The 25,272-nt window shown below is 37.0% G+C and overlaps 1 protein-coding gene across 1 annotated transcript in view; it reads left to right on the plus strand.

Moving 5' to 3' along the window:
* Positions 1 to 227: 227 nt before the first annotated feature.
* Positions 228 to 25,272, plus strand: part of PPP1R13B (protein phosphatase 1 regulatory subunit 13B) — a gene marked incomplete at its 3' end in the record, with an annotated part of 46,530 nt that continues 21,485 nt past the window's right edge. The window contains exons 1-3 of the mRNA XM_082000971.1: positions 228 to 450; positions 9,248 to 9,367; positions 10,887 to 10,954. Coding sequence (XP_081857097.1) covers positions 303 to 450; positions 9,248 to 9,367; positions 10,887 to 10,954 — 336 coding nt within the window. The 5' untranslated portion in view covers positions 228 to 302. The remainder of the gene's footprint in view (positions 451 to 9,247; positions 9,368 to 10,886; positions 10,955 to 25,272) is intronic.

Raw genomic sequence — 25,272 nt, forward strand, 5'->3', positions numbered from 1 at the left:
TTTCAAGCACCTACCGTAGCCAAAACTTGTGCCTTCCCTCCCAGCCTTATTTTCAGACAGAACTAAACCATTTCAACTGAAGCTTTAAAAAAAACAAACCTGTCAATTCAATGCACTGTCAAAAAAAAATCAACACAAAGAACTAAAACTTTGGCAGTTACAAGAAACTGAAGACTACTTTGATCGATTGTGTTAACCAACCATAGGCATACGTTTCCATACACAGGGGATTATAAATCTTATCTACAATTTTATTTTTGGGTTTTTTTTAATATTCTGCTGCTTTTTGTTTTTTCTTTCAGATGATATTAACTGTGTTTCTGAGCAACAATGAACAGATTTTGACAGAAGTTCCAATTACACCAGAAACAACCTGCCGCGATGTAGTAGAGTTCTGCAAAGAGCCTGGAGAAGGAAGCTGCCATCTGGCTGAAGTATGGCGTGGAAATGGTAAGTAAAATGTTCAGTGGAAATTGATTTAAATATATGTACCGATTACAAAAAAAGGTAGGACTAACTTTTCAATATTAATGACTTCAAATTGTTCTTTGGATGTGGGTTGTTTTTTTTTTATAGCAAACTTTGATGCAAAGTATAGTAATTCAATATCTGTAGAGATTAGTGCAATTGTTGACTTTTTCTTTTTCTCCTCTTTTCTTACTCAGCATGGAGTATTTGATAAAATGCATGTGTAAGATATGTTAGTGTATTGTATTTCTGTTTTTCAAATTACATAAATTATTCAGTACCCCTATCTTAAAAGAAAAAAAAATTGGGGAATTTTCACGTCTAGAAGCCATTTATTTCAAATAGGTATACAACATATATAAGATGGAGGGTATTTAAATGACAATATGGAATATCTGTGATCTTCTCTTATAGTAAGTAGGTACAGATCACCACCTGCATTCTTTCCAATCCAGTTTCCTCACTATTAGGCGTGTGAACACAACCTGAAGTTTATGAATGGGTATAGATTTTTTTTTCCTTCTGTATCATGAATAGCAGAAGTTTTGCAGACAGAATTGTGCCAGAATTGGACATAGTACCTCCAGCTTCTTCATGAACATTTCCCCTCAAAGATTTGACAGCTTCCCTTGGGGCAGGTAGTAGTGCCTGTATCCTATTTGTGTTGCAGTTCTTATTTCACAGAATAATGGGTGGGCCAGTTCTTTTCAGGAGTGTGCTAAAACAGCCCTATTATGGATTCTGTTTCTAGATGGATTCTTGCAATTGCGTGTAGCACAAGCCTCCAGGTTATAGTATATCAATGTGTAGCTGTGAGTAGAATTGGTGGATGGGTGAGGGTAACAGTTGGGCAGGTTCTTATCTCTTCAGTTACTAAGGTCACCCCTATTTAAGCTGTTTTATGTAATCTCTTTTGTATAAAGACTGATGGGGTCATAACTTGATATTGAATTATGAAATTTTGCTTAGAGGGGTTTTATTTTGGTCAGGGACTTTTTGTCAAAGAGATAAAACAGGCATTATTCAGATGCCTTTGGTGCTTTAAAGTATTAGCAATCTAGAATATTTTCCTCCTGGGGAAACTATTCTTCCTCTTTTCTAAAGTGTTCTAAGACTTTGTAAAGGGAAAAGGTGCCTCAAGAAGTCATTTCTGAACTGGATGGGAACTCACAGAGTTTAGGCAAGTGTGAGCAGGGGAGAGGTTAAGCATGTCTGCAGTTACAAGAATACAAATTCAGTTCATACTTAGTTAGAAAACTGTCTTTAAGGATAAAACTTACAGGAGGGTTAAAACTTTTTCAGATTGGAAGTTTAGATTATGGAGAGCCTATGATGCCAAGTGCATCACATAAATTTCTAAAATGGATCTGCAGACTGTGTTTAACAGCACTCAAATATCCCTAACATTTTCAAACGCTTGTCTGTGAAAGTGTAACATATATGGTATTATTTGTTCTTCTGCTTTCACAATACTTTGAGGGTGCACTTCTTAAAAAAAATGCAGAGAATTTTGTCGACTAGCTTCAAAGGGTGACTGGAAACTGTAGCCAGTGATCCACAACATATTTCTGGGACACTTAACGCCTAGCAACCCTGGCAAGTGCAAGCACACATTTGCTGTAATAACTTCTAAGATTGAGAAAATATTTTATCTGTGGATGTAATGCATTAATTCTCAAAGTGTTAGCTATCTAAAACTAAAAGGTTCTATAAAGTGGGAAATAAAACTTACCCAGGAAGTTGTGATGGAGAGACTAAAACTAAATTTATGTATCTGCCCTGTGAATTAAGCATCTATAGTCAATGGATATCTAGATATTATCGTGAGTAAAAAATGGAGCGCACTGATTTCAGCTAGTTGTTTTCTATTTTATTTTGAACATAGGAGCTCGCCCAGTTTTCTGAAGTAGACATCTACATATAGACACCTAAGGTTTACAAACAGAATCCTGCCCAAGGCTTCTATCTGTTCAATGGGTCTGTCAGACTTTTCAAAATGTGCTTGTGGCCCCATGTTTTTCTTTTAAAACTCACATGACGGTGCTTTCACAACTCTTATCTTCACTTGCTAAATACCCAAGGTGATAATTCCATAGAGCTATTCCTTTGAAAGTGTGGAACAGAAAAGACTAGAGAGAATGAAAGAAAAAGTGAAACACTAGCATATGTTTCTGGATCTCTCAAACAGGTCTGTGCTGTCAGCGAAAGAGATGTCCTGCACACTGGTTTTAAGTCTCTCCGACAGGAATTTCAGCACAAGCATTTTGTTTGTTGTTCTTGAATGTAGGGTACCGTTACAAATCTGTGTGGTGGTGGCCTCAACTTGCCCAAAAGTCTGTGTTACATAAATTTCTCAGTGAAACAACCTGATTATTTTTTTTTTTTAAACAGGGCATAAATATGGTATTTTTTCCTTCAGCAGTTCCTGACAACTAAATTGAACCTGGAACAGAGATCTGATACAGAAAATAAGAATATAAACAGTTAAATGCTACTGTTACAACAATAAAAAAACTTAAACTATGGTTCTGAGTGGGAAGTGTGAAGCAATTTGCAATGAAACTGCAGCATGTTGTGCCAGTGGAAGAGTATTTTTTCTCTTCTTTTACACTGTCTCTGACCCCTCAGCACTTATCCCTAAAAGGCCTACAAATATTCTTTCAGAAGACATTTTGGAAAGTAAAATTCAAAACAACATTTAACACAGAAAATAATGGATTTAATAAATACATTAGGTTTTGTCACACATTGTAAGTGGTCTGTTTTCTTGGTAGTCACTCTCCATGTTGCACGGGTGCCATATCACAGCTCTCCATAAGAGAGAGCTGTCATACCTGTCCTCTTGTGAATGTGCTTAACTCTTCCATTCTACAGGTAGCCACAACCTCTTTTAGGTAGCCCAGCTGAATAATACATGTCCACTCAAATTCAAAGAAATGGGGCCTGTAGATTGTAGTTTTATTACCAGATTAAAAAAAAAATTGTGTGCCCAAACCTTGTCCATTTCCTAAACTATCATTCTAACAAAATACTGTCTCTTCTAATAATCTTCATCTTCTGAATGTGTATGTACAAATAAATGAGAAATACTTCATTTTATTTTTAGAGGATGACAGAGATAGACCATTTGTCTTCCAGAAAAATGTTATTAAAATCCATGCAAGTTTGGCTCCAAAAATTATGTACAATTTCTAGAGTTCAGAGAAGGATTACAATAGCTTAGCTGTTGTGAAACATATTTATTTATTATGTTAGCTTTTCTCTGTTTGCTTTTGTGTGGCAAAGAAGTGGCTGAGCTGCCCAAGAGTTGTAAAATAGTTCAGGTATTGTTTGTATTGGGGTTAAGAAACTGATTCTTCTCACAGCTGCATGACGTAAGCATTTGGTTTGTTTGCATTTGATTTTATGTATTTCATTCTCTGTTCCACCTTCTTTTGAGTTTGAGATGAGTAATGGTTGAAAAAGTCAACAGCATTCATGCCTGATATAACACTACATTTTGTAGCACCTTGTGCTTTGTCAGTTTGAAGCTTCCTCTTTTTGCATGGATTTCTCATGCTATAACAGGAGAAAAAAACCCCGCAGAATATTCTTCCTCATTCCCCAGCTATTGCAAACAGCAGTTGGTAAGGAGATCGAAAGACAGGTGTGACACCAGGAACTTGTAATATGTTTCAAGAGAGAATGGATTTCAGCCTTTAAATCCACCCAGTACTCAATTATTCACTTCATTTACATCTGGAATGCCTTTCAGCAATTGGTATTAATTGGTCTTCCTGAATTTAGTTGTAACTTAGAGGCAAGTGACTGTGAAAGGAGTATTTGTTTACTTCTGCAAACCTGAGGCGGAGAAGACTCGTTCCTGATCTTACAGTGAACTCCCCTGCCATGGAGATAATCCATTACTTTGTATTCTGGTTTCATGTATAGTAGGCATAAATGTCTTTATTACAAACAGCAGGATACTTTTAATTGGGATAAAAACGGATTCTGAAGTCTGAAACTTACTTTGTTTTAAATAGTGGATATGTATTTCCAACAGACAGATTTTTGCAATTCTGTTCTAAAACATGGATGTGGCATCTGTGTTTTGGTCTTTCAGGGTCTTTCAGTCATTTTAGGTTACTTAAGACTAGCCCATTCTCAAAACTTTTACTTAAAAGGAAAGGAGTCAAGCTCTGTTCCCAAAAGTCTTTCAGAATTTTCATCCAACTTAAAATCTAAGGGAGTTTTGCAAATAATTATGTATATATGCATATATCACACACACACAGAATCACTAAGGTTGGAAAGGACCTTTAAGATCATCAAGTCCAACCATTAATCCAGAACTACCATGTCCCCTAAACCATGTCCTGAAGCGCCACATCCACACGCTTTTTGAACACTTCCAGGGATGGCGACTCCACCACCTCCCTGGGCAGCTTGTTCCAATGCCTGACCACCCTCTCAGTGAAGAAATTTTTCCTAATATCCAATCTAAACCTCCCCTGGCGCAACTTGAGGCCATTTCCTCTTGTCCTATCACTAGTTACTTGGGAGAAGAGGCCAACACCCTCATCGCCACGACCCCCTTTCAGGTAGTTGTAGAGAGCGATAAGGTCTCCCCTCAGCCTCCTCTTCTCCAGACTAAACAACCCCAGTTCCCTCAGCTGCTCCTCATAAGACATGTGCTCCAGACCCCTCACCAGCTTCGTTGCCCTTCTCTGGACACGCTCCAGCACCTCAACATCCTTCTTGTAGTGAGGGGCCCAAAACTGAACACAGTATTCAAGGTGCGGCCTCACCAGTGCCGAGTACAGGGGCACAATCACTTCCCTACTCCTGCTGGCCACACTATTCCTGATACAGGCCAGGACGCTGTTGGCCTTCTTGGCCACCTGGGCACACTGCCGGCTCATATTCAGCCAGGTGTCAACCAGCACCCCCAGGTCCCTTTCCGCCGGGCTGCTCTCCAGCCACTCCTCCCCAAGCCTGTAGCATTGCATGGGGTTGTTGTGGCCAAAGTGCAGGACCCTGCACTTGGCCTTATTAAACCTCATACAGTTGGCCTCTGCCCATCGATCCAGCCTGTCCAGATCCCTCTGCAGAGCCCTCCTACCCTCCAGCAGATCAACACTCCCGCTCAGCTTGGTGTCATCTGCAAACTTACTGAGGGAGCACTCAATTCCCTCATCCAGATCATCTATAAAGATATTGAACAAGACTGGTCCCAGAACCGAGCCCTGGGGAACACCACTCGTGACCGGCCGCCAGCCGGATTTAACGCCATTCACCACAACTCTCTGGGCTCGGCCATCCAGCCAGTTACTCACCCAGCGAAGAGTAAACCCGTCTAAGCCACGAGCCGCCAGTTTCTCCAGGAGAATGCTGTGGGAGACGCTGTCAAAGGCTTTACTAAAGTCCAGGTAGACAACCTCCACAGCCTTTCCCTCATCCACTAGGCGGGTCACCTGGTCATAGAAGGAGATCAGGTTGGTCAAGCAGGACCTGCCTTTCATGAACCCATGCTGGCTGGGCCTGATCCTTTGGCTGTTCTGCAGATGCCCTGTGAGCACTCTCAAAACCAACCGCTCCATAATCTTCCCTGGAACAGAGGTCAGGCTGACAGGCCTGTAGTTCCCAGGATCCTCCTTCTGGCCTTTCTTGTAGACAGGCGTCACATTGGCAAGCCTCCAGTCTTCTGGGACCTCCCTTGTTAACCAGGACTGCTGATAAACGATGGAGAGTGGCTTGGCAAGCTCCTCCGCCAGCTCTCTCAGTACTCTTGGGTGGATCCCATCAGGCCCCATAGACTTGTGGGTGTCCAGGTGGCTTAGCATGTCCTTGACTGCTTTCTCCTGGATTATGAGGAGTACATTGTACTCTCCATCCCCATCTTCCAGCTCAGGGGGCTGAATATCCTGTGGATACCTGGAGTGGCTATTAAAGACTGAGGCGAAGAAGGCATTAAGTACCTCAGCCTTGTCCTCGTCCTTGGAGACAATGTTCCCCGCCATATCCAGTAGGGGATGGAGATTCTCCTTGCCTCTCTTTTTGTTGTTAATATATTTGTAAAAACATATCATAGTTTTCCACTTGGTTATTAATGAAAACAAATATTCTATAGATAATTTTTTAATGTGTTGTTAAAGCATAGAGATGCAATCTGTTTATTACAACTCTATACCCATTCTCCTATTTCATCTTTTCTTCATTCTCTTTTATTCAAACTTTAAAAAGTTAGTATTAAAGTTTGAAATAATATTGTGAAAACAATCACTGACAAATGTGTCTGAAGCTGTTACAACTGAGCAAAGTTTAACTGCAGGTGTTTTGTTTTGATTTTGATTCTTAAAGAACATATATTTACAGAAAATATCTTTGTGCTGTCCTTACTTAGAGCAAATATAAGATCATGCTTTCTTCCTGCAGTTGTTGTAGATTTAAAAGATTGAAACTGGTGGAAGGAATGAGGACTTGAGTTCTCATCGTATCTTGTGTCAAGTGTTAATGTCCATTTCTTCTTACTCTTTCTTTTCTGAATCTGTTACATGTAGTTAAGTTGCACAGAGTGATTAGTGCTGCTTCATTTTTCTTTTCTCTGTTTCAGTGATAATGATGTTGCTGTTATTATTCTAAGCTGTTTTCTGTCTCATTTAGGGCAACATATCCCAAATTGGTTCTGTGGAAGAATAGCAAAAGTTGTAGAAAATGTCTTTCCCATTTCTCGCCATTGTCATGTCTGAAAAATATTAACCTTGATTCTTCAAGGTACATTATGTAAATTAAACCTTTTATTTTGAATAGCTCCTAGGATCGGGACCTTACTTTTAATGGGAGACCAGCCTAACCAGGAGCGATGCTGCAGCCACTCCTCACCATTCCAGAATTAGCCCAACCCTGTTCAGACATCCAGTTTCTTGGTACCTTCTTGTCAAGCTTAGGTTCTTGCCAGGTTTACCTAGCAATTTTTCTATTTGGGAAAAATTCCTAAAGATTCTTATCTTCTGTGTCCTAAAGTCTCTGAACTAAACCATTTAAATATTTTTACACTCTGTGATCTTTAGCAGACTCATGCTGCAATTTTAGTGGATATGCTTCAAAGCACTTGAAATCTTAGTTTACTTTAGGAGTTGAAAAACCTGAAAGTCATGTTTTTAAAATTCCTTTTCAAGAACTGAGTTGTAAGAAGCCACTGACCTTATTCTTGTGTGCATAAACACTATTGACAATGTTTCTTGGAGTCCGCTTGAGTGAGGAACAAAAGAAAAGAAAAGCACTTTTTTTTTTTAATCAGGTGTTGTGATTTTGGAGGAGTGGGGGGTGTGTGGTGATGTTTGGGAAGATGGGTAACCAGTTAGCTGATGAATATAATTAGCTTGTTGTTTAAGTGACCCTTCCCCGTTGAAAGCAGTGAGATCTAAGAGTGGCTACACTGTGTTAATCACTAAACCTATTTGACGCAACATTTGAGATGCTTTATTGAATTAAATGCATTGTGAATCAAGTCATTAAAATGTGTTGTTCTTTAAATACTACAATTAAGTATCCCAAGAGTATCAAGACATGTATACATTTATGTAGTTCATAACACACATAAATTCAGGTAAATTTCATTATAAGAAAGGTATAATTGCGATGTGGTTTTCCCAAGCTTTCCACAAGATATGTCTGTCATATCTTTGAATCATTTTGTCTTCCCATGTCAAATGGGTTAGAGTATGAAATGGATAACAAATTGATAGTGGTGCTTTGCCTGGTAGGTGCTACAATGGTTTGGGTTTTGGGGTCAAAAAGCGTTTTCCTTTTAACAATGAAGAACAAAAACTCCACCTTTTGGTTCCATCCAAGCCTGATTTTTCTGTAGTAATATTGGTCTGACATGGTGCTGCATGTAGGAAAGCTAATTAAATGTCTTCTAGAATAATTTTATTCTGAATAGATGGTATCTTCCAATACTGTGCTTTGTACTAGATCTTAAAAGGGAGATTTTCTTACCTTGATGAAACCATTTAAAAATAAATGCAAGTAACGTTGAAATAAATATATGCAAGAAACAGTGAAAACTCTTTGCTTTTGAAATGTATTTTCATTTTGAAATACTAAATATATAGTGTGCAGCCTCTTATAATAACATATTTGATCAATTTGCAAGAAATAACTACACTTAGGAGAATGTTTTACATTTCTTTGGGGGAAAACAGAGAGAATGACTGCTGCATAGAACTTAGGCTTTATTTGTTCAGTAATTTTTTCATTATTTGTTCATTATTTGCCAGTAATTCCACATATAGTGGAAGTTAATGTCTGGCATAGTGTATTGGAGTGGGAGCACCTGCTCAAGTTCTTAGGAGATGAAATGTCAACATCATGATAAGGCTTTTAGTCTTATCTGACTTTCTGAGTGGAAACACAGAGGTTTAAATTGAATGAATCATTTTAATAATACAGCAAAATATGCATCTGGTGGTGATGGGGGGGAAAGGTGCAAAGATCAGCATTGTGAAAAAGGTTGTGATGAATTCCTAAGTTGGGGTTTCTAAACACTGATCTTTTTGTATGGTTTTGCAAAGTGGTTATATACTGCTGTTAAGCAGTGAGCTATGTTACAGTAACAGGCTAGCTTTTAATACAGTGCAGCTGTTGTCTGTGGTGCCTGTTTCTTTGACTTTGCATTAAATACATTGGGTAGATTGAATTGCTACCAAAAAAGACATTCTGATTCTTAATGAGAGTTCTATAAGACTTTGCTTAAATTAAAATAGTCGTCATAAGTTTTTTGGTCTTGTACTTTTAGAGCGTCCCATACCCTTTGATCACATGATGTATGATCACCTACAAAAATGGGGTCCCCGCAGGGAAGAGGTGAAATTTTTTCTTCGTCATGAGGAGTCACCAGCCGAAAGTAATGAACAGAGTAAGTACACTTGTGCTGTAGTGTTGTTACCTAAACATATTACAAAAAAAAATACTGGAGTTTGATTATTAGTTCTCATAGTTCAGTGGACTTTGTAGATACATGTAATACAAACTTCCTTATGCCAAAGACATTTTGAACCTTCCTCAGTGGCACATTAATTCAAATTAAGTTCTCAAATTGCCTTCTCTAGAATAATTTCTACCAGTCTGAGTAATATTTTTTGTAGTAGGACGGGTTTCTATTTCGCTTAATACTGATCCAAAAGTATTGGTGGGTATTAGAGGCTTAATGCATTTTTTTCTTGTTGAGAGAGCATCCCTACATTTTGAGAGGGTAAGGGATTGTTCTTCTTGATCTCCTGTTCTCTTTCAGTTGCCCCAGAGAAAAGACTCAGTAAACTACTTTGCCTTCATTAGAAACTAAAATCTGTTTTATGGACACCATTGGCAGAGGTCTCGGTGGCTTTACTTCCTCCGTACTAAATGGAGGTACATTTAATAGTGGTGATAATTTGCACATTGAAAAATCGCTGGTTTGCTTGGTTCTACAGGAAGTCTTTATATAAAACAGTGCCCTATTAAGTGTGGCTTTCTTAAAAGACCAGAATGAAAAAAAAAAAAGAAGGATTTCAGTTTTCTGATCTAACTAGTATAGACTGTACTTAATTTATGAGAAGACTTTTGAGGCTGTGCATTATATACTTAAGGCTGTCACACTGTCTGAAGGATAGGAAAGGTATCTCGAAGTGAGATGTATATTTGCATGATCAAATTATCCTTACTCATTCAACTAATCTGACTACTTCTGACAACCGAATTTCAAGTCTTGGCTGAGTCCTTACTGCTCTTCTGAGCTGGGATTACTTTTCCTGTTTCAGAGTGGTTGCTGGTTGCTTAGAATGCCAGAAGTAGCAGGCCCAATAATGTATGAGGGATTTCTGTATTAATTAGGTACTTTGTAAAATACTCAGTCATCCTTTGGGCAATACAAATTTAAAGTATGTTAAGAAATCTAAGGTACACCTGAAGCCACAGAGTTTCACGTGCAAGGAAAATGTCACTTCTGAACCATACATGCAAGACTTTTTAATCAATCATTGGCCTATGGATCAGTTTGTACATTAAAGTTGTTTATAAGGCATTGGAAAAACTTCCTCTACTGTATTCATTTATAACGCATTCAACTGAAACGGCTGCTTCTTGTGGACACAGAAATGAAACTTCAGTAGTCACACTCGGTACATTCCCTTTCATGACATCATTGCCTAAACACAAGTCAGAAATGTAGAGCTGCATGTCTGTACTTTTAACAGAGGAAGTCTGTGAAGTAAATGTTTTCTTTCTGCTGATTCCACTGCTTACAAAGAATAACCTAATGAGAAAGAGTTGGAACTAGCAGAATAAAAATTCACAAGTGAAAGCTTTATATAAATGTTCTTGAAAAGAACAAATTCAAGAGTGAAAACCATTTGTGTTGAAAACTGAACTTTGCACTAAGAGTGATACTTTACTTTTAGGTGGACGTCAAGCCCAAAATCAAAGAAATGGCATAAATATGCCTGTGGAGAAACGTACAGAGAATGGGGTATGTAATAAATGCTAAAGGTTTTGGATCAATTCCACTCAAATATTTGATGTTTTTAAAATTTTTGTTTTCCAAGATCTATTATGGTGGGAATGGATGGAAAATGTGTAGATCTTGTTCTGTTTTGATTTTTTGGTTTTTTTTTGTTATAAAGTGAATGGGAAAATACAGCTTTCTTCATGAACTACTCTAAACTTTGTCTGGAAAGAAATTCACTTTTGTGACATGAAAAGCCCTGAAGTCTTATTAATTACTGCACTTTCTAATCTGTCTCCCTTTGCTTTATTCATCCCATGTGAAGAAGAAAAAACAGCAACATTATTCTTTCATACTAGTATTGCCTGTCCAGACACCTTTTCTTGTTTGATTAATCTCACTGGTATTGATTCATCTCACTGGTATTGATTCATGGCATAGCCTCATATGTTAAAACATGAGAAGGTATCTATGGATTGGGATGCTGGTAGAAGAGGTTGCATACCCTTCAGAGACATCTCTTTATACTGTTTTTTATGCACTTGGTTCATATCTATGTATTTTTTTTTTTACTAAAATATTACCAGGTTTCTAATTTAAAATACATATTACATAGCATAGGCAACCTGTTCGGTGGCATTCAGTGAATCCTGGCCTGAACATTCTCTCTTTTTAATTTAGAAGTCGTACATGTCTTTCAAAATTACCATCACTTAAAACCTTCTACTCCTGAGCTATAACTCACTTTACTTTCTTTTCTCTCTTCTCATCCTCAATACTAATGAAGGCTCTACAGTTCAAATTCTGCTCTCATTCGCTCAGGGCCACTCTGCTGCCTTTGCTGAGGCACTATAGCTATAGCTGACTATTTTAAAACATTTTTAAATTTCAGTAAAAAGATTTGAGCTCACCAATTCATAGTTGAATTGCCTCTGTGAAGCACTGTCAATTTCTAAATATGCATAGGGCTCTTTTTAAGCATTATTTTACCCTGAGAAAGTTCAAAAGCATACAAATTAGGTTTTTCAAGCTGAGATGTCTTAAAGGAAAAAAAAAAGAACTAAAATGTTAAAAATAATTGTGCAGATTAAACAATTCTGTGCTTGTATATTGCCTGATAATTGGCATCTAAAATTCACATGCACACACACACTTAAATATGCAGCAACAAAGTTGTTCAGTCAGTTTGCAGCTTTTAGCAGCTCGTTTTGTGTATGGCATGTGGGCCTAGTGGAAGGAATTTTTTTCCCTATTCAAAACAGTTAGTCATGTATTGCTTTCTACGTTCCTCTTCTGTAGAGAACACTAGCTGATATCCTCTGCTGAACAGATCTGTTTATCCTGCTTCCATTGTCATGTTGACAATGTAGTGAGATCATAGTGCTATAATGTGCTAGGGAAACATAACTCTTCAATGACCTCCCCTGATCTTTTCCTCTATGTATGCACATACACTTAATTTGAGACATAATATGTTTAGAAATTAGGACTGGCATGTGCAGTATGCCTTATAATCTAACTTCCTGGCAGCACTAAAGTTTATGATAGCATGGCTTTGTATTTTTTAGTTTAATTTGCTGTTAATTTTTATGAGAGCTCAAACCTGGTAACTTGAATAACACTGCTACCTGTGTGCCATTCAGTACTTAAAAAAAAAAAAACAAAAAACAACAACAACAAAAAACCCCAAAAAGTTTGGCCACAAAATTAAAATTTATTAGGGAACTGATCACTTTAAAATGGACTTTTACCAGGTTTAGGAAATCATTAAAACACAAGAAAGACTGAAACATGAAGAGATTACATTAATGTAAATTGTGCTGGGTTTAATGCCAAAAATGGTATCAAATAGATTTTGAAAGTGTATAAAACTAAGATTTTCAGTTGTACCAAGTTTTAAATTGGAGGGGGAGGGGGAAAAAGAGGTGGCTTCAGGATCAAGGATGTAATCAGCTTACACTTACGTAATGCATTAGGCTTATTCATTTTTACTGGCATACTGACTGTTAGACTATCCCTAAAATCAATACAAACCAATGGAACATTGAAGACAGCTCAAATCTTACCAAATATTCTGCATTCAGGTATATTTTTATTATGTGTACTGCTTTAATGATGAAATAATTGATTTTTACTTAACATCTAGATAGAGCTGTAAGTGTAACATGCATAGGAAACTTAAGATAAATGTTTGTTTCACTGTTTGAATCAATAGTCTTGGAAAAAATGATGGGCAATCTGTCTGGAATTCAATTTGGATAATTCTATTAATTGGCATTTTGTCATATGCAATCAGATTTTTGTGTTCATTGAAACTATATGTACTTGATCAGCAATTGTTTAAATAATGGTTAGCTTAAAATCACATTATATAAATGCTTAAGTTTCATTAGATTATCTTCCAAATAAGGATTTAATTATTTAAAAACAGAATAGGCTAGGTCTCTTCAAACAGTGAAACATGCATTGTTATAAAAAGAATACTTATCTGTAAGTGCTCATCTGAGAGCTTTGCATTCTGCATAACAAAGTCTAAAGCAAAAACTATGTGAGATTTTGTCAATTGACTAGTTCTCTTATTCCTGAGGTCCCCTTTTGGGGTATACTTTTGTTTACAACTTTCCTGCTTGGAAGTAGAATTATGCTGTAATTGGGGCCTGATCTCTTTCCAGCAATACGCAAAGGTATAGATATGTGGAGATAAGACTTACGTAACTAAATATTTATTTCCCTTTGCCAGGGAGATTGGACAGTGTCTCAAGAGTGATTCTCTTCTCTGAGAATAGCTGCCTCTTCCTCCTCAGCCTTTCTTTTGCATGTGTAACTGAGCGACTTTGATTTGAACACAAGTTGTTACAAGGGAAATTCTAATTAAATATTGGGAAAAATGTTTTCTCAATGGGAATAACAGACATTGGAACAGATAGGCCAGAATCTGCGGAATTTCTATCTAGCTGAGTAAAGTCCTGAGCCATCTGAACTGCTCTGAGCAGGAGTTACTGAATGGGGTGACTTCCAGGGGCTCCTTTCTACCGAAATTATTCTTTGTTTCTGTGATCAATGGCCATGGAACAGTGGTCATACAATGCTGAGTCTTGTTTTCTTCCAGATGTCCTAGCATAATCCAAGCTTCATTCCATAGAAGCAGCAGCCGTTTGAAAAGTGAGACAGAGCAAATGCAGTTGTAACCACTGGGGGTCAGTGGTAGACAGGAGAGGGACTGGGAGCCACCCGTCGTGGTGCAGCTATCAGTCATCAATAGGAAAAGTGGATCAGAGATGTACATAAAGGAAGTCCCAGAAAGAGGACTGGGGTGATGGCAGTCGTCCAGACGAAAAGGTAATCAGATAACCGAGAAGTTTCTTGTAGATGAGAAAACAAGAAAGCAGATGAGGCTCAGGAGGAAAAAAGGATGGGGTACAGGAACATGATGGAAGTCTATTGGAATGAATGGAAGTAGATTAGTGTAATGAAAACAGTCAGTACATGAAGACAGTACTCACTTGCTGTAGTTGCTTCGTTTAAATTATTTTCCTACTTGGTAATTTACCTGGGGGAGAATAAAATGTCAGTTTGTGGTTTCCTGGACCATGCTCTCTTTAGCTTGTTTTTGTTCTTTCTAATATTAAAATTGCTCCCCTGATTTAGAAAGACTGGTACCAATAAGCTTTTTTTTCTTTATAGATATTTACTAAAGCTTTTGCCAAGAAATACAAAGTGGAACCAGATTTTATCTCTCACTATGAAATTTGTGTTAGCTTTAGTGTAAAAGAAACTCATGTAGAGGAGGAAAACTTCACCATCATTCCAAACTGGAGAATCACATGCCTGTAAATTTTCCTAGTCTTGAAGCTGTGACCAGTAGATAAAGTTGAGAATTAAAATTTTGTGCTGATTAGATAACAGAACTGAGCTTCACTAGTGCTATTGAAGTGTCTCAAATCAGGCTTTTAGCAAAAATTTTACAGGAAGTAGTCTAACCTCTTCAGGAGACTATCATACTTTCATGCTGGGGGAATTGCTCAGGGAAATTCCATTAACAAGTATGTTAAAACTTCTACATATAAGTACATGCAAAGCAGCTTTTAATAGTACTGATTTAAATTAGGAGAGCGTATGATTGCTGATGGAGAGTGGACAGCCATCTGATGCAATCAGTCTGTGTATCCCATTCCATCGTGGCAGTAATAAAGCTACATTGCTTATGAGTTCCTGTGCTATGGCTTGTCAAATTTTAGGCTTCGAGTTTAGATAGATTTACATGTGGTGCCAAAATCCTTGAGTGGAATTGTATGTTGTTCACTAGTTTTAACTATTTGATCCATACAAATGCGACTAGATAAAAAGGCATTAAATATCTAATATACATTTTGTTGTATATTTGTTATGATATGACAATTAAAAGTTTTAAATGTGTTCTCAAAAGCGTCTGATGAAGTCTCAAATATGGCTGAATGGTTTCACAAGTATACTTGCACAGGCAAAATACCTACAGGTTTCCTTAGCCTGCCAGGCAAAGCTATGACAAAATTTAGTTGTGAGGAAAAAGGTAAACAAGTTAAATTTTTAACAGAACTAGTAACCTTTAACAGAAGTAGTAACCTCAGAAGTAGAGTATATGTTATATGTGCTTGCTTGAAGTTTCTCATTTGAAATGTTGAAGGATAAAGAGCTTGGTCTGGAATAGAAGTTTTTCTTCAAACCGGAGCTACAAATTCAATTTAATATAAGCTTGTAAGTATTAAGTACTTTCTGTTTGTAACATTTAACAATGCACTTGAAAGAAGCTGCCATTCACATAAGACGGGATTTAATCAAGTTTGTTTAAAATGAACAAATAACTATGTCAGTCTTGGAAATCTAGATTCTTTCAGGGGTCTCCTACCAAAGTCTAAGCAAATAATTCCATTAAAAGATAATAAAAAGAAATTTAGGCAAAAGGAATTCTAACAGTTTGCAGAGAAATTTTTTTTTTTTCCTGAAGAAACTTTCTTGCAGGCTTCCTGGAACATTTTGACCATGTAAAAAACCTGGTAATTAAATCAGATACAAGTTTTCCTAATTTTCTGCTGCACCTTTTGTTTGTTGCTGTTGTTAAGGAGACAAAAATGATTTATCTGCCACTTTTACAATCAAGGGTGTTCACTTGTCTAAGACATATGTACCTAAAATCATTTTTATCTCTCGGAAACAGGAGCCTTGCTGCCCCTACAGCAGCCTTCTGCACTGTCAGACTTCTAGTTCAAGCCCTGGGTCAGCTTAATAGAGTTTGGATTCTCCCCAGACTGATACAGTTCTTCGTTAAGTCTGTCTGAAGCATTTTCTAGACAGCTCACAGTATCTTGCTCTTCAAAAAATAGAAAAACTAATCCAACTAAAGGACTTAAGGGAAAAAAACATTAAATTAGGAATAAAAAAAAATTTCAGTCTAAAGCTAAATTTAATGCATACAAATAGCTTTTGAATTCTTGCCGGACTAGAAATCCCAGTCTCTTCACATCTCAGTAAAGGATAGTTATGTAGGGTAACATTTCTAGAAGACTAATAACTATGTGATCTTATAGAAAGAACTTCTATGAAACTGCAGGGAATTGAAATGGTACTAACCTCATGCTTCACTCTGAGGCCTTTTGTAAACATTTTAGGCAGAATCACATCATTCTTGGATTTGGTATGTCATGAACAGTGTTTTGACATGTCCTGTGAAATCTCAAATATATTAATCTCTGTCACTCTAGATCCCAAGCATCTATCTAGATGGCTATGGCTATGAGATACTTACAGTATACAGACTTGCAGTATACAGAAACTTAGACACACTCATCTGTAATACACAGACTTTATAGTTCTGCTGCTCTTCTGGGCATCAAAAGATAGTTCTGCAAGTTACAGAGAACAAAATGTGGTTTTCCAGTCTGTATCATGACTTCCCATTTTGCAGAGGAGAAAAGACCTAAACCTCACCATTTACTCAGTCTATACCTTTGGTTCCCACTTACAGGTTTGACTTTGCTTTTCCTCAGGCATGGCTTTGCAGTTTTATAGCAATACTTAGTTGCAGATGTCCATGGAAGGGGGAGGATGAGGTTTGTTTAACCTCTAACTACGGTATTTATTTTCATATATTTGTATTGCAACCATGGAGCAAAACATTAATTCTTTTCCCTAGATTTGTAACTAAATGAAGCATGTGGAGAAATGCCTCCAGTTGTCACTGTGCATAGATCCTGAGTCGCTTGGCCCTTATATAAAGGTAGAATAGTTTAGAATAAATAAGTACTTCAGCTGATGCATAGCATTATACACATTAACTCATAAAGTAAAAGTTACTTAGAGTTCATTTGTTACTGTTCATGAAGCATTGCTGAGCTTTCACAGTCCTTATAAACCTCAATGCTTTTTGTCACAGTTGTATCCTTTTGCAGTCATATTAATACCATTTTTGGTTAAGCCAAATATTTTAATATTAATTTATTGTAAGGAAAATTGGACTTGTCCTTTCCTTTATTTCTCTAGTTCCTTACAGCACACAGGTTATGGAATTCACTGTGTCAGTGCACAGCTCTAAGAGCTTAATTGTAAAAGCTTGAGAGTTTAGACTGCTCCCCTGTCTCTCTCAGCAGCTTTCAGTTCTGAGCAGGAGACTGCTGGTACTTACAAGGCCAACTATTCCTTTTCAGGCCACCTTTAGAGTTCTTTCTTTCATGTAGCTGTGTCATCTGCAGATTAGTGTTTCCTCTCATCTTTTCCACAGTCTCTGTGGTTTTTCTTGTGCAGTGCCGCCGTGGCCTCCTTTCTCTGACACACCTTTCCATATTCACTGACTTGTTCATTTAGTTTCCTGTCCATTTAGCCTTTGGACACCTAGCATACCTATTTCCCACCCGTATGTTTTTCCCAGGCAAGTGAACCTTTCCATTTCTCTATTCTCTCCGCAGCTGCCTCCAGATACAATTGTTGTTAGGTTTGTTCCCCCTGCAGTCTTCCTTGGATCAAAGCGGAGAAAATGAAAGTCCCTCTGGCTAATTTAGGAGCAAGGGAGTTGAACTTGTTTTTCTTCTCTTATTCCTACTGGATGATCTTACTCTACAGCTCATACCTTTTCTTGCTTGCTAAAAATAAGCCTGGTCTTTATACATCTGGAATATTCACTGTATTGTGCTTCGACATACAGTTCTTCAGTGTACTTATGGAGACCCATTTGGCTGGATCTCTTGTGTAAGTGCACTGAATCATGCTTGAATTACTTTCTTGAAAGAATGAAGAGAGGGTGAACTTGCATGTCATTCCTGAGTTTGACAAGGTAAATTACAGCTTTTTATGTTTTTATCTTCCATAATGTCATAATTTTTTAGATACATAAGAAATTTTTAATGGGGTTTAGTATTTTCTTTCATGTTGAATATTTAAAAATCCTTAGGTCTAGGTTTTGGCTTGCTTCAGTCTTCTCTGACTTGTAGCTACTTGATTTATGCTGTTACACACGTGTTAGCTTTATTGCTGGCTCACATATTCATCTTGTTTCATGCAAGATTTAAGAAAAAGCTGAAATATGTAGGTAAAAGCATACAGCAAACACTGGAAAGGTTATTTGCATAACATTGTGGTATCTATTCTGACTGCACCGTTTGCCTTTTATCTTTGGCAGCCTCTGTTAAATTTCAGGTGGTATGATTTTCTGTCAGTTTAAATGGTAAAATTAAATACAAAAAGTAATGTTTTTCCTCGTCTTTTTGGTATTCAGTTTTTGCATGGAGTTGGTAGCACTACAAATGAACAAATATTTCGTGTGTTTTTAAAGCTAAATAGTCTGTGTTCTTATATTTTTCAGTTTAACCTGATAACTGTGAAATAAATGTGTGTTGCTCAACATTTTCCATTGAATATGAAAAGTGCAGTGAATCAAGCTGATTGTAGTTGACAGCTGGCTTCATCTTGCCATGATTAGGTCTTTTACTGCTGGCAAAATCCACTAGCCTTTTCTGTTAGCTGATTGGTGATGAATGCAGAGAGACAGCTTTTCATATTGATAAAGAATTTGGGTATACCTTTATTTCATATAGAAAAAGATTAAAATATGTGCTACCTCCTATTAATTGCACTGAGCCAGAAAGTCATGCAGGAACTCTTAAGATGTGTACAGTTGTTGATTTGGCTTTTTCACAGCAAACAGTTAAACAATTAGTATAGACAGAAAATAACAGAAACATGGAGTTGAAGCATGTTGAAGCAATGCAGATGTTTACAGCCGATGGGCAGTGCTGCAAAATAAAGATGTGCTCTCTTACAATTACATGGGAAAATAGCAAACAGGTCATTAATTAGTTTTCGAAATTTGTTAGTTTTACACTTTAGTAGGACATGCTATTTAAATTCTGTGGAGCTTTTGCACCTCAGCCTAAATGATTGTGGGCTTCATTGTCACATGACTAGAATGCAGACCAGTTTGGGTTTTCTAACTCCTTATATCTGAATAACAATTCTTAGTTAATCAGATTTTGTTAGGTGCATTTGCTATCATTTTTAAGTTTCAAGACCTTAAATGGTCAAAAGCTCGTTGCTTCAAAATGTCATGGTCAACTTTTGCTTTTAACAACTTAGATTTTATGGGAAGTACAAGTCATATCCTAAGTTTCACAACATATCTTTCAACTACAGGATACTTATTTTCACTACTTTTGTATTTTGGAAATGTTTTATTGTACTGTTCTCATACAAATAATACTACAACACCACAGAAAAACCTAATATTGAAACAATTACTTAAGGGAAGAATAAAAGCACATTTGATGCTAAACATGTTGTTCTGATTAATAAGTACATCTTAACCATACTTAGCTAGCCTATCAGAATAAGATGTTGCTTTTCTAAAAGACCCAGAAAAATACGATTCCAAAACTATTTTTAAAGGAACTTGGACAATGTCTTTTCAACATGCACTGTAACATGTCTATACTCAAAATTACTCTGAGTAAAAGGATGGGTATTGTAAACATGTCTGAAGTTTTGTGCAGAACTGATATGTTATTTCTATAAGAATGCATGATTTCTTTTAAGATAATATACTTTTGTTAGTAAAGGAGTATGAGGTTGATGTTTTGATTCAAATCAGGTACTGGCTATTATAGCTGACACTAAAGTTAATATAAACATGGATAAGATTTCTGTGGCTGTTATAAGAGTCTGCAAGGACAAGGAAGGAAGTCGTATTTTAAATAAATGAGTTTCAGGTACTACTTTCCTGTATTGTAGAGGTTGTTTATAAGAAGTTTATTCCATACGTAGCAGATGTTCGATATATGCTTAAATCCATTTCTAGTTTTGAAAATCTATATTAACATTGTTTTTAATTGTTGTTAAGTTCTGCTTTTTCTTAGCTGTTCTGTGCAAAATAGAGGACAGCCTCACTTGTGAAATTTCTGAGAAAGCAATATGGGAAAACAGGAAATTTGGAGTCTGTGGCTTATGCTGAATAGGCTTTAAACATTTTATTATATAGAGTGACTTATTAGCATGAGCAAATTGGAAGAATTGCTAACAAGGTAGTGTAGTTTATGAGATGTTAAGATTTATTATCAAATATAGATAATGTGAGCTTTTTCAGCAAATTGTGATACAGTTGAAGCATTGTTTATTCTAAGAAACTGTTAGTGTACTTATTTGCACAAATAAAACAATATTTTAATTATAGATTTCTGCATAAAGTTATCAGATTCTGTTTGTAATGTTAATTTCAAGATGATTTTATTATCAGAAGATAGCACATGGTAGGTGTATTTTCCTTTAATTCCCAATATTCTGGTTGCCTTTTCTGGGTTTAATTAGCTTGTTCATTTCCATTAAGCTAAAAAAGGCTCATGCTATTGTCATTGGATTCTTTAAAATGGATTTCTGCTATCGGCATGTTTCTGACCCAATTAAAAAAATGCAAGGCAGAGCTGTGGGTAAAGCCATTAAACTAGAAATAATGTCATCCATGTTGAGATCAGCAAAAACTCTATTTTAGTTTAAATGAAAACAGATACTTTCTTTTGTCTTTTTATAGTGCTATGTATGAGTTTTCACATAAGATTTTCAAGTTGCCTTCATTGTGCATGGCACTAGGATCAGGTTTCATGGAAAATGTGGTCAAAATCTATAAGAATTCTTAAATTTGGTGATATATAGGGTCAATATGTTTCAGAAATGTAAGGAGGTCAGATTCAATAATCTTCAGCAGATGCTCCATGCTGTGTTCTCCTTTCATAGTCCTCAGATAGCACAAGGAGGCTGCATAGTTTTTATATAAGACCTATTTGATACAGAACTGGTATAATAAACTCCTGCAACTTCCATCTGTTTTCCCCATCACTGCTGTTGTGCTGAGGACAGGTACCCAAAGTCTGTGCTGGCTGTTCTTATCAGCAACCTTTAAAGCTTTGTTGCCAACTGGGCTAGTTAAAGCATCCCCTAAACTATGTTACTTTGAATGAGGCTTAAGGTAGAAGAGTTACATGTGACTAATGGGCTTCTGCTGCTCGTGTCCAAGTTAGCATGGGAGAATTGGGAAATCTCCCACGGGAATCTCTTTCCAGAGAGATGGCAAAAGCAAGCTGTTCTTTTCTTTCCTGCTCTGGCAATTTGCTGGTTGGGCCATCAGAGTTGTAGCTCTTCCTTTGCTGTAAATGCAGCACAGAGGAAGAAAATGCAGGGATAGCCCACTGAGGTGAGAGTTCCCTGGTCTGGGGAGGCTGGGAACTGTCAAAGCCCAGATCCCAGTCTGTAATTCACTGGCTGGGGAGTGCGGGACCTGCCCCTGTTCATTTCATGGTTGTCAGTCTGCTTTGTTCTGGGAAAATGCTCATTTATGTAATACACTTCACTTCTTTTGTCCACACACTTGTATACCTAGTCCGAGACCTGTCAGGTGTGTGTTTGTCATGTAGCTATATAGATTTCTGGGGTTCAACAGCTCTACAGAGGTAAATTTCTAGTCTGGAGGTAAATTTTGTATTCCCTCATTTGCCCTAGGAAGGAACAATGACTTAAAACTGCTACAGATTATGAGTCTTTCAGTATGTGCAGTAAAAACAAAGTATTTACTTCGCATTTTTATGTAGGCATTTTAAGCCTTCCCAGGAGCAACTTGCAGTATCTTTCTGGCCTTTGCTGTCGTCCTCTGTTAAGCTGGTGAAGATGATGGTTTCTTTTTGCCATGGCAAAGTTCTGTGGCCCATTAATAAATCCCACATGGAGGAGTAAATTCTTTGAATCATGAGCCCAAAGGAGTTGTGTCTTGGATTTCTCTCTCTCAATCTGTTGCAGTTTCTGCCTCTAAGTCAGTACTGATTTTTATCCTAGGTCTGTGGGTTTTGAGAGGTTTGGGGTTTTCTTTGTGGAGGTGTGCACCCCCCCATCTCTAGCCTTTGATAAGCTAGTGTTTTCCCAACCCTGATAAAGAGTGTTTTCTTTCACATTTACTCTGGCTGAGGATATAGTTACCATAAGGTAGCCATCACAAATGTTTGCAGGGGTGGGGTATGGAGGACCTCACAGGATTTTTTTTTCTTTTTTTTTTTTTTTTTTTTTTTTTTTTTTAGTTAAAAATAAGCTATTTGGCAAAAATTTGTGGGATACAAGCAGAAAAAATTTCTGCATAGCCCTTTTGATGGCCAGAGTCAGAACCAGCCATTCTGGGCTCCAGGGCAGAAGCTAAGATGCAAACTTTCTCGCCTCCGTGCACGCTGGTTAATTACATTTTATCTAGGTTATGTTGGACCTTGGCAATTGGTGGTTTAACCTCAGAATCATCTCTGACTGTGACAAGGGAGAAGGGTGCACCGAAGTACTAAAAGAGAAGTAGTAAATGAGGGGGTAAGGATAGAGGTGATGGAGGTGAGTGATAGGAAAAAGACTTGAAAACATGTGAGAGAGTCCATTGTACATGATTCATTGTACAAGAATATGCACAGAAGGTGGAACTTGGCCATTCTTGGGAGGCTTGAGGTACGTGAACCCTACACTTTCTAGTGCAGGGCGTTGGGAAGGGAACTGTGGAAGAATTGTGTGGGAGATGGGTGTGAACACCTGTCTTAAAAAGAGGGAAGGAATAGATAAAGAAAGTTAATGATATGGTGGCTCTTGCAAACCTAGAAAAAGATGTGAAGAGATAGCATGCAGGAAATGATTGGTAAATTCTTGCTGTGGTCTGCTTTTCTTTTTTCAATTAATTGGTTACATTATGCTTTACACTGGCTATTTGAGTGGCTGGGTGTTGCTGAACCTAAACATGAGATTGCTGGCCATTATGGTGGCCTGAAAAGCTTTTGAATATTTGTTGTTGTCTTCTAAAGCTCTTGCTTCTGAAATCATAACATTCTCAGGTGTGGGTTTGGTATATGTTTCATTATTATTTTCAAAGTAACTTTCTGTTCTTACTACTAGTGCAAACTTAGAAAAAGATCCAAAATAAGTATCTTTGTGGCTTAGACACAGAGGCAAAGAAATGCATAAAATCAAACCACATCCTAATTATCATATTTTAAAAAAGTAATTTATGTCAAAAGATTAGTCTCATTTTTTATTTTAATATTGACGTAATTAGATTCCTCTTAAAAGATAGTTTTCTAATGGGAATAAAGGCAAAAAACCACTGGAATCTGCCATTATTTCTTACATGTCTTGACTACAGTACACTTTGCTTGTCAAATATTTTGAGTTTAGGTGCAGTTTTTCATTTACTGTTGTGGGTTGCCAATGAGTAGGCCATTTCATAATAGCTCAGAAGCATGTAGACTGAGGAGTTTGTGATGATAGACAGAACAGCATAGTGTGAGGGTAGAAAGAAAGGAAGGAGGAACAAGAAAATTACTTTTCAGAGTGACAAGACTAATGTGTAGAATTAAATATTAAAGGAGGTTCCTTTTCTTAATTAAATGCCTAAGGTATGACTTGTTTTGAGGCAGCTTGTAAACTGGTTCCCAAACTATTTAATTACTACTGTACCATTCATCTCACCTGTCTCAAAAATATTAATCATCAAATGGTAAAATATTAGCCTGTAGTAGGAGGGTAATGGCAGAAGCTGAAACTCCAGTTCATTACAAATTCTGTCTCTCATCATTGTACCTTTTAAAGTACATGCTAAACAAAAACAATTCTTTTAAGATTCTTGTCAATATTAAGAAATTAGGGGATATAGGTGTAAAGTATTCTTGTCTGTGTGAGACACATAATACTACTTTAGTGCCTAATAATGCAGTGTTTGCTCTATAGCATTTTATTCATCTCTGTGTGTAAATGCTTCTGTGAATCAATGAAAAAAAATTTACAATTCAGCAAAACTGTCTGCTTTGATGTATCACCATGTAGCAAATGAATCTGTGGAATCTGGAGGAGTAGGTATTTGTAGTGGCTTTTTAGTACCTCCTTCCGAAGGCAGTTCTGCAGGAGGTAGGATTCTCTTGCTGCAGGAGAAAGGAGGAGGTCTGGACCTTAAATGTGATAGGCTCATCTATGAGAGGTGAGTGACTACATGGATGAAATTGTTAATAGCTAGTATGAACAGCACAACTTGGGAAACCAACAACCTCATTAAAGAACTGAGAAAATGCAGCACTCTTTGCCTTGCATAACCTGAGGTTCTGAAGAAGGACCGAGACTGACTTTTTTTTCAGCGGTGGTGTTTGCATACGGCTTATTACAAGCAGATTCAACTAAGATGAAATGCTCTAAATAAATTGATTCAACTAGACCTCGGCAAGAGAAAGATTCAGTGTTTTTCATGCTGTTTCAAAAATTATGCTGCCCTATTTTGGAGACCTGAAATCAGCAACAGTCTATCTGAAAATAATTGATTTGATGTTGAAGAGGAATTCTGCTTGGTCTGTTTACAGCTTTTGCCATGTGGATGAAAAAGAACAAACTGCGAGTGAAGTTACAGGTTTAAAACTTTGTTTCCTCAACTGCCTCTTCTTTTCTTTCCTAACTATAGTGCAGTTACGTTAAGTGAAAGGGATACTTACTGGTATTCAGTGAGGTAAACATTAAAAGATTTCTCATAGAGCCTTTATATTTAAATGGTTAATTATCACTGTTTCCCATGTTCTTGTGCTTTGCCTTGTATAAAAGGTTTTTAGACATTACACTTTCTAAATGGAAAATTTTATGATAGTTAGTAGCTTCTTTAAGAAGAAGGTAATATTTGCATTCATCTTATAATTAATCTTCTATATTTTCCATCCTACAAAATTGTGCAGTACTTTTTTTCCAGCCATTGCAACATATACTTTCAAATATGCTTATTTAAAGCAGTAAAAAATTTGAGCTTTTGGATCAAACTGGTTTTTTGTTTATGGTGCTTT

Source organism: Phaethon aethereus, assembly GCF_964289735.1.
Source record: "Phaethon aethereus genome assembly, chromosome: 5".
NCBI classification, from domain to species: domain Eukaryota; kingdom Metazoa; phylum Chordata; class Aves; order Phaethontiformes; family Phaethontidae; genus Phaethon; species Phaethon aethereus.